The sequence below is a fragment of the Talpa occidentalis genome, unplaced genomic scaffold, assembly GCF_014898055.3.
Source record: "Talpa occidentalis isolate TD23 unplaced genomic scaffold, MPIMG_talOcc4v2.1 talOcc4.10, whole genome shotgun sequence".
Lineage (NCBI taxonomy): Eukaryota > Metazoa > Chordata > Mammalia > Eulipotyphla > Talpidae > Talpa > Talpa occidentalis.
The window spans coordinates 55,170,046-55,179,934 of record NW_023600993.1 but is presented as its reverse complement, the minus strand read 5'-3'; the positions used below and the strand labels follow the sequence as shown (position 1 = coordinate 55,179,934).

At 44.4% G+C, this 9,889-nt stretch overlaps 1 protein-coding gene across 2 annotated transcripts in view; it reads left to right on the top strand.

Annotated features, from left to right (window-relative positions):
* The first annotated feature begins 9,016 nt into the window (after positions 1 to 9,016).
* NUDCD3 (NudC domain containing 3) overlaps positions 9,017 to 9,889 on the top strand; it is a 94,783-nt gene continuing 93,910 nt past the window's right edge. For both annotated transcript variants that reach the window (XM_054695577.1, XM_037493007.2), the window contains exon 1: positions 9,017 to 9,265. In XM_054695577.1, the coding sequence (XP_054551552.1) occupies positions 9,074 to 9,265 (192 nt within the window). In that variant the 5' untranslated portion in view covers positions 9,017 to 9,073. The remainder of the gene's footprint in view (positions 9,266 to 9,889) is intronic.

Below are 9,889 nucleotides of genomic sequence, written 5' to 3'. Positions count from 1 at the left end.
GGAGTGGGGAGCAATTTTCCCCAAACCAGAGGGACAGTGAGAGCTCAGCAGTGCTAAGACTTGTAGCTTTTTCCCTCTTGGTAAAGCTTGTGAGGTAGGCACTGCCAGAGAAGTCAGGGGTGTATTTGGGGGAAGGAAAGACTCACTATGTACCCTACCAGCTCCCGGGAAGGAGCTGTGCAGGGACAGAGGGTGAGTCTCAAGGAACATTCATCCAGATCCCCTTGAGGACATTCTACTCCCCTTTGGGCCCCAGCATCTATACATCCCTGCAGGATTTGGCTGAGGAGCCTCATGTTCTCAGAAGGCCTGTCGGCACGTGAAGGGAGGATATGCAAAAGGGATGGAAAGAAGCTGACATTTTTAGAATCTGCTATCTTCTCTCTGGTCCTCACAAGAGTTCCATGCCCCAGGCATCTTTAGCCCAACTTTGGGAGGGCCATTGATTAACCAGTGACAGGAGCTCTAAGGAGTAGGAGAGTTACAGGGAATATAGGCTGAGGAGAAATCACACAAGTCACCCTGTTGAAGGAGAGCCAGTAGCCTGTTCTAGCTCTTCCTCTCACAGTTTGGCAGCTCCATCTATGCTTGGGACTACTCCCTTGTGCAGCCAGGTTCTGCTGCAGCCAGGCTGATGGCATCTCAGGGGAGGGATGTCCCTGAGGAGCCTGAGGGTCACCTTGTTGCTAAGCATCTGTGCCCTGAGCAAGCTACTCCCCTAGGAAGTGTTCTGGGACATCACCGATACCATCATCACCAGGGATGAAGCATGGGGGGTTCTGAGCATAGCCAAGAACTGGCTATCCTTGGGAGGATTTCCCAGAGGGGTGTCCATCCTGGACAGGCACGTGTGGGCCCTGTCTGTCAGGAAGCCGTTTGTGAACCTGCATAGATCTTTCAGGGATAAAATACATCCCTGCACAGAACATGTCATACCTCGATTTGCAGCAGAAGGTCCAGTTTGCCATTGCCCAGGCTTTTGGCACAAGCAGGTCCTCGCCGTTCCTGACAAAGTTCACATTCTTGTCCAGCACCAACAGTAAGGACAACAGGACCACTCAGGAATACTGGCACATGCATATGACCAGGTCAGGTCTCCTATTTACTTCATGGTAGGAGAAACTGGTCCGCATGGAGAAGGTAGGCTTGGATACCTGCTACGCCATTACCATCACCTTCACTTGCTAGCCCATAGGCAGCACAGCTGACTTGAACTCACACGGTGGGCCCAGCACCTCACAACCACTGCACCCTCTGTCAGGAAGCTCCACCCTGAATAGAAACCCCTTTCATCCTATTTCAGCCCCTTTCCATTGAACAAGATCCCTTATGGATTGTACAAATTTTGGTTTGCTAGTGTTTCAATAGCCTGTCATCTCTCAGCAAATTAAGGGAATCCAAGACAAACTCGAGTTCAGAGATAGGCTATTCCATTTGAGAGACAAGAGAGCTTCTGGCAACAGTGACCTTTCAAATCAGAGGAAAGGCTAATCATTCAACAAATGGTGTAGGCAGTTAGCAAATCATTTCCATCAAAATAAGGGTACATTTTTTTTTAAAGATTTATTTATTTATTCATATAAGCATTGGGTACAGTCAGAAGCGCGGGAGGGTGAGAGCTAGAGCAGGGAGAGCCAGAGCTAGAGCAGGGAGAGCCAGAGCGGGGAGCAGAGAAGGCAGAAGGACCGAAGTACACTGCTGAGGGGAGCAGCGGGCGGCAGGAGAGGTCTGCGCGCCATGTGGGACCCTCCTCCGGTGGCCGGGGAGCAGCCGGGGATCGAATCAGCGCTGCATAAGCTGCAGGCAGCTTTGCAACCCAGTGCTCAACCGCTGCGCCACCGGGGAGGACCAAAATAAGGGTACATTTTTACCACACCATATACAAAAATAAAGGTACAGAAATGTTAAAAGAACTAAACATTAAAATGAAAGAAAGCAGTTAACAGAAGGGAATTTAAAAGAGAATGTTATATCTTGGGGTGATGCTGATCCTGTTGACCTGACCCAGGTCGTGTCTGTCCCCAATTTCCCTGCATAGTTCACACTTAGGGAGGGGAGCTGTGTTCTGCTTCCTAAGAAATATCTACATAAAATATTTGGAATTCTGAATGGAATACAGTGTTTGTTTTTCTCCATTTACTTAGTAATTGAGTATAATATTTTTAATATACACACATCAGTGTGGCAAGTGATATTTATTTTGTGCTGTGTTCTAATATAACACAGCTTTCTTTTATTTTATTTTTACTGAATGCTCAAATTGTTCTAGCCTTAGTCATTGGGAACTCTTTCAGGGGACTCCTCTGTCCTTTCTCAGCAGCACATTTTATCTCAAGGATATGTCCTTTGGCACTTCTGGGAGTAGGGAAAACACAATCTAGGGTACAGTGGGGGTGATGAAGAGCCTCTAATTGTCCAACTACCAGGTCAATAATAGTCATATACTTTTGATTACCTTCTCCAGCATTGCTGTGTTGACATGGATCTCCCTAAAAGGGTCAGATAGTCTTTTCCCAATAAGTCCAAATGAAGGCCTTTTCCAATAAATGTCACCTTGGTATGTGGAATATTAAGATCAGTCAAGATCCTAAGGGCTTCAAGAAGAAACTTACTATTGAAGAATGCAGATTATCTGAGCTGAGAGCAATGGAGACCCTGGAGGATAAGGAGAAACACTTTCCTATCCTCAGTTCCTTGCTTTTTCTCTAAGCAGAGAAGGGATTGTCACTTTCCAAGATTTTGTCCTTTCCCTAATTGAGGAAGCAATCTCTGCTCCTCCTTTTAATGATCTAGATCTGGAAGAATATAGCTTGGGGGAGTATCATCTAGGTGTGACAGAATATATCTGAGAAACTCATCAGTTTATTCATAAAGATAATGTCATGCTCTCCTTATTATGTGAAGACTTCCCCATCTCTCTTCTTGGCACCCTGAGCCCTTTAACTTGGGATTTATATACCTTTCTCCCTGGCTGAAAACTGGACCAGTAAAATCACTGTAGCTCTTCCATGAGCACATTATGGAATTCATTTTCCTTTACTAACCCATCTAATGCTGCTTTGGATACTTGTACAGTCCAAGAAGAACCCAGGGGGTGGGGAATTTTCCCCTGTATCCCGGGAAAGTGGTGGTAGTTAAGACTTGATGCCCTAGCATGTTTCAAGGCGATGACTATGTCTTAGTCTGCTTAGGCTGCTATAACAAAAGTACCACTAGACAGGGTGGATAAGAGAAATTTGTTTTCTGACAGTTCTGGAGTCTGGAAGATTAAGGTGCTACCAGGTTTGGAGACTTACTTGGCCTTTCTTCTGTGAAGACTCAAAGAGAGTGAAAGATGATAGTGAGCTCTCTCTGGTATTTCTTCCTCTTTCCTATAAGGTCACCAGTCCTATTGGATCAGGGGCCCGCCCTTATCATTTAATCTTAATTACCTCTCTAAAGACTCCATCTCCAAACATAATCACATTGGGGACATATGAATTTGGGGATGGAGTGGGAAGAGGGAGTACTACTCAGTCAACACAGGTACCAAACTCACTAGTACACATTGTATGCTATACTCCCTTACACTTGTAGTTTAAAAAATTGCCAGTTTCACTTAAGAATGTTCCTGATGATGCATTAAAATTATTAATTTTATTGTATCTTGACACTTGAGAGCAAAACTTTTAAATATTCTGTGTGATGAAAAGATTTGTACACATAAAATATTTGTTTCATATTGCAGTGTAATGGTTGCTTGAGGCAAAGCACTTGTGAACTTCTTTTCATGGAACACCATTTTTATCTGAAAGAATGATAGAATGAAGTGAGCTTATCACTTCAAGGAAAATAGCACTTATTGCCAATAACAACGTTCAGGTTTTCAAGCAAAATTTAGAATTTTTGAAAACATGCATCCTGTCTCTGTGAGTTTCCCAATAATTAAAGTTTCCATGTATGAGTTCAGCAGTGATACTAAGTTTTTGATCTAACATAGAGAAATGTGTGAACATTTGGTAAAGCTTCATAATTCAGTGGACATTTTCAAATGACGAATGCATGGCAAATGCAAAATCAAGTATGTAAAAGATCCATTCAAAGGGCAGGACAGGAATAGATGTTTGCTGCACCTCCCCCTGCGGTGACCTTTAGGGCTAATGGCTTTCGCCATGGTCCCTAGGTCTGGCTGGGCAAGGAACCAGCGCCCAGGGGGAGAACAGCAAAACTCCCTGAAGCAGGGGGAGAACAGCAAAACTCCCTGAAGACATAGATAAGACGGAAGCCTGTTGAAAGATAACGACCCTCAGGAGCCACTACAGGAATGCTGACCGCACAGAACCTTATCGCACCTTCTCAAGGCCCACAAACTTTATTCTAATACAACTGTCTCTCTAAAATCTTTTCTCTTTCTAAAATCTTTTCTCTTTCTCTGTCTAAAAAGGTCATTGGTTGCTGATTAAAAAAGAACATACGAAATCTAATAACTAGGCTAATTCAAATGAAACGTTACTAAACTCTTGTGTATTAATAGAACTGTTAGCTTAATAATTTCTCTGTTGTATGCTTAGCCTTGATCTTAATGATAAAAATATTACATTGTGAAAAGTAAAACTCACCCGTGCTAATTAATAGTAATTTAGTAGTGAGCAGTTTAAACAAAAAAGTAATCACATAAAACAAAAAAAAAAATTAATAGCCTAACTACTTAGGAATGCGCCTGGGTCCAGATGTAAATCACTGCCCTGTCAATGATAAGCAAAACCTATAAGCAAGCTGATTTCGTTCACTGATGTTCACCATTCCTATGCTCTTAGAAAACATATATATACTAATCACCAACTCAAAGAAAATTACACTCAGATTTTCACTCTCTTGAAGTGTGTCTGTCATTTCTTTCGCCGACGCCCTGACCACCCTGCACGCTTCTCTCAACCCTGAGACGGCCTCATCGTCTACTGCTGTGCTGGTCCGCAGCAATGTTACTATGACAAAGTGCTAGCACGCAACCAAGGGCTACTCAGGGACCCCAATTTGTTAAGGGGTACATACTCTGGAAGGGGTCCAGGCATCTGCCATACAAAGGCAAAGGAAGCAGATTCTTAGTGTGATAGAATTATATTTTATTTATTTATTTATTTGTGGGACCCTCACCAGTGGCCGGGGATCGAACTGGCGCTGCAGAGGCTGCGGGCAGCCTCGCAACCCAGCGCTCAACCGCTGCGCCACCAGGGGAGGCCCAATGTGATAGAATTTTAAAAGAATTAGTGTGCATAGAGAGAGAAGAAAGGATATTTCTAATAAACCTGAAAATTACCCATCCTTGTGGGCAAATGTGCAGCCAAACAGGGTTGGCCTGAAAGCTTGCCATAAGTTTAAGGTATCTTCTGGTGGGAAACATAAGAAAAGGGTTAGGCAGTTCCCAGGGAGCTGGGGCAGAAGGAAAGATGCAAAAATCAAAATCAAAGTGCAAATCAAGATAATGGTTGCCATTAATATCAAAAAACCTAGCAGCAACAAATGTTGGCAAGGATGTGGTGAAAAAAGAACTCTCCTACATTGCTGGTGGGAGTGCAAACTGGTCCAACTGTTGTAGAGCAACCCCGATACAAAACGGGGTGCCTAACACAACCACTATGGAAAGCTGTCAGGAGTTTCCTCAGTCTACTGAAAATGGAGCTACCATATGACCCAGCAATTCCACTCCTAGGGAGCTACCCAAAGGACACAAAAACATTGATTCAAAAGAACACCTGCACCCCTATGTTTATTGCAGCACTGTTTACAATAGGTAAAACCTGGAAATAACCCAAATGCCCAATAATAGATGCCTGGATCAAGAAGATGTGGTACATATACACAATGGAATATTATTCAGCAATCAAAAAAGATAAACTGGGCTTCCCCTGGTGGTGCAGGCGGTTGAGTGCAGCACTGTGAAGCTGTCCATAACCTCTGCAGTGCAGGTTTGATCCCAGCCGGCCGGCGAGAACCCCACATGGCGCGACAGACTGCTCCTGTCTCGCCTGCTGCTCCCCTCAGCAGTGTATTTCAGTCAGCCTGACTGTTCTGTTCCCCACTCTGTCTCTGGTGAATCCTCTCACCCTCCCACACATCTAGCCTGTACCCAGGTTCTTGTATGCATGAATAAATAAAAATCTTTAAAAGAAAAGATAAACTAACGCCATTCGCAGCAATATGGATGGAGCTAAAAGGAATTATGATCAGTAAAATAAGTCAGAAAGAAAAAGAACAACATAGGATGGTTTCACTTATAGGAGGAATATAGGGGAACCAAACAAGACATCAGGGGAAAAAAACAATAACAATACAAAACACACCAAAACAAAAACAAACAGACAATTATAAACCAGAGATATCCTGCAGGGGAGGAGGAGGCAGAGTGATCGGAGGGAAGAAGGGAGGAGCACAGGGGACTGTGGTGATGGTGCATGGGTGAACTGGTGAAGGAAATTCTATGGGACTACACCTGGGGGAGAAAAAAAAAACAAACATTGTTTAAAAATGAACAACGATGTAAAATATATATAAATAAAAAATATGAAAAAAAATGTCAAAAAAGAGCTATTACAACTCAATAAAGAAAAGTCAAATAATCTAATTTAAAAATAAAAAAAAAAAAAAGAAAATGGCTGCCATTGCCTCTGCCAAGTATCTCTTGGCCTTTGTCTCCTCCAAGTCCCTGGGTGCAGTCGAAACTAGAGAGGCAGGAGCATGGGCTGCCCACCTTCCATGTTATATAGTTTATGTGGCCACCTAGTTCTGTCCCTAATCCCTAGTAGCAAACCAGCTCAGGAAGTGTGGTTCATGGCATACTAGGACTAGTACTCCAAAGTGGGAACAGGGAAAACGGTACTTCCGTTTCATGGAGGTGTACCTTTAACAAAAGTAGAAACAGTTTACTGATATGGTCTTAGAGTCCACATTGCAGTTAACCTTTAAGAAATTGTAATTGTGGGCCTCCCCAGTGGCGCAGCGGTTGAGCGCTGGGTTGCGAAGCTGCCCGCAGCCTCTGCAGCGCCGGCTCTATCACCGGCTGCTCCCTGGCCACCGGAGGAGGATCCCACATGGCGCGCAGACCTCTCCTGCCGCCCGCTGCTCCCCTCAGTAGTGTGTTTCGGTCCTTCTGCCTGCTCTGCTCCCCGCTCTGGCTCTGGTGAATTCTCTCACCCTCCCGCGCTTCTGACTGTACCCAGTGCTTGTATAAACAAACACACAAACAAACAAACAAATAAATAAATAAAAATAAAAAATAAATCTTAAAAAAAATTGTAATTGAACTCAATGTCTGGACTGACATTGCCAAGATAGCGTGCATAAAGGACAACTATTTATTTCCTAGTGACAAAAGGAGACAGTGAAAGTAACATTTCCAAAGAAACTGTCTTGTAAAGGGGGCAGCTATTGAAGCTATATAGTATTGTTTAGTGTTAGGGGGTCTTCTGGTTTCTACTCCTTTCAGTCAGTCTCATCAATCATTCCTTACTGTCAACTGCAATAAGACATACCTTTGGGGACATGAAAGTTCATTATATGCATGATTGTTATATCATCTAGGTTTTAATTATGGGCAATTATGTATAAGGTGTATAAGGTGATCTATGCCTTATAACCTGGACCAACAGGAAAAATTCCTTAACTCTTACTAACCCTGTGCTCACCAAACCACCACTTACTGAGTCTTGATGTAGTTTCAAAAATAATACTGACATTCATTTGAAAATTAAAATACTCCTTATTTCCAACTAGTAGCTCTGAGATTCGGTGTTTTCTTATGCTTCAATCAAAACAATATACAGTAATGCAGTGAATGCAGAAACATGCGAGAATCTTTGTATCATGTTAAGGCAGATCGTAATGAACTTTGCAGTAATATAAAACTGTTATCCTTCTCATAAAACTTTTATTGCTTTGAAGAATATTAATTTTTAGTAAAATGTAACATGTAATTGCTTTTTAATAGCTATTTAAAAACGAACATTTTAAAATTTTCTCTCCTAATTTCTAACATAGTAACTTTCAATAAGGATAACACATGTAAACAAAAGTTCTTTGCAGTCTTGAATAATTTTAAGAGGGTAAATGGGTTCTAAATCCCAAAAGTTTCAGAACTACTGTTGCAGGGTAATTTATCTGAGTTTGATTTTATTTATAATTCATTAGAGCCCATACATTATGAAGATATACGTTAACTTGTAGATTTTAGTCCAGTGAGATGCAAATCATTTCTATCCACTAGAAAAGATAACTTTGAGGGATATCAGTTAGCTCTGTATACAACTGAACAATCTTACTCTAATATTTTCTCAACATGTCTGTAAATAGCCAGTTCCTCCAAATGCTCTTTGAAGCAGTTTCTATCACACAACACTATATTTTGTTAAAATGTTGGATAAAATCTAAGGTGTTCATTATACATTTACATGAGTTATATTTAAATTTTTGAAGATTATACTGTGACACTAGGACATGATTATATGACACATATTTGCGTATATTGTGCATATGCATACCACATCCACGTGTATTTCAGGAATGCATACCTGATACTGTGCCTTGCTCTTTCCACTCAATATTCGAGCATGCGCTCACCTCACATTTTCTTTCTTTTACTCACGCACGCACCTTAAACTTAGCCAGACACACAAATGGCAAACACACATTCCCTCTCTGACCACCTGTAGAAGCTGTCCAAAGACGCCCAGGCGGGAATCTATCCACAGAGCGGCGTGCCTGGACAACCACGTGACAGCTCCGCCTGCTCACTCGAGGCTGCCACCACTCTTCCGCCCACTTCCAACATGGCCTCTAGGCGCCCTCAGTCCTGCAGCCAGGGTTGTCCTTCGCCTAGAAGCCCTTGGGGTTCACGTCAGCTCGTTAGTGAGGGCACTCAGGAGCGCTCGTGTGGCCGGGCGGGGCTGTCCAAGCGCAGCTGCGCCGCGGGGGCCGACCCAGCGCGGACCGGAAGTTTCCCGGGTGCGCAGGCCAGCGGAGCCGTTACCTCAGCGCGCCGGAAGTGGCCGCGTCAGACCGAGCCCGCAGTGAGCAAGCTTCCCTGCGGGCGGGCTACGCCATGGAGTCCGGAGCGGCCGAGCTGTACGACCAGGCCCTGCTGGGCATCCTGCAGCACGTGGGCAATGTCCAGGACTTTCTGCGCGTGCTCTTTGGCTTCCTTTACCGCAAGACCGACTTCTACCGCCTCCTGCGCCACCCGTCCGATCGCATGGGCTTCCCGCCCGGGGCCGCCCAGGCCCTAGTGCTGCAGGTGAGGGCTGGGCGGGGGAGGCCCCACCCGCGCATCCTGGCCACTTGTCGGAGATCCCCCACTTGGGCGTTCGGCCGCGACCATCCTCCCTTGGCCTTCTCGGTCCAGTCTCTTGGAGCTCCCACCTGCGTCTCCAGTCCCAGGAGTCCGCCTCTTGAACGTTTTGTCCCTTCCTTTGCTCTCGGCCTCAGTTTCTTTCTCAGGTGCTTCCCTGGACCTGCCTCTTGCGGCCGGCGCTGGAATAAGCTGATGTCGTTACTCTAGTGGGGGAGTGGAACTGGCTTTCGAGCAGTCTTGTCTGACGCGGGAGGTACTTGGGAGTCAGGAGTAGTAACGAGAATCTCGCTTAGGGCTCTGTAAGATCCCCTCAGCGCATAATCCTTCGTGGTGCCCAGGGCTGCTAGTCAGGGAATGGAAATCATACAGGCCAAGGGAGTGGGTTACAAAGACTAGGTGTGTAAGGGAGAGTGTTGATTGGTGGGTGTGGTCCCTTACTTGAAATGTGACTTCCTAGATCAAAGACAGCCTTCGTAGCACTTATTAAATTTACAGTTGACGCCTGTATATCCCAAGTGAAATGTAATATATGCTTGAGGTGCTATTAATCCTTATTCAGTGAAGTTG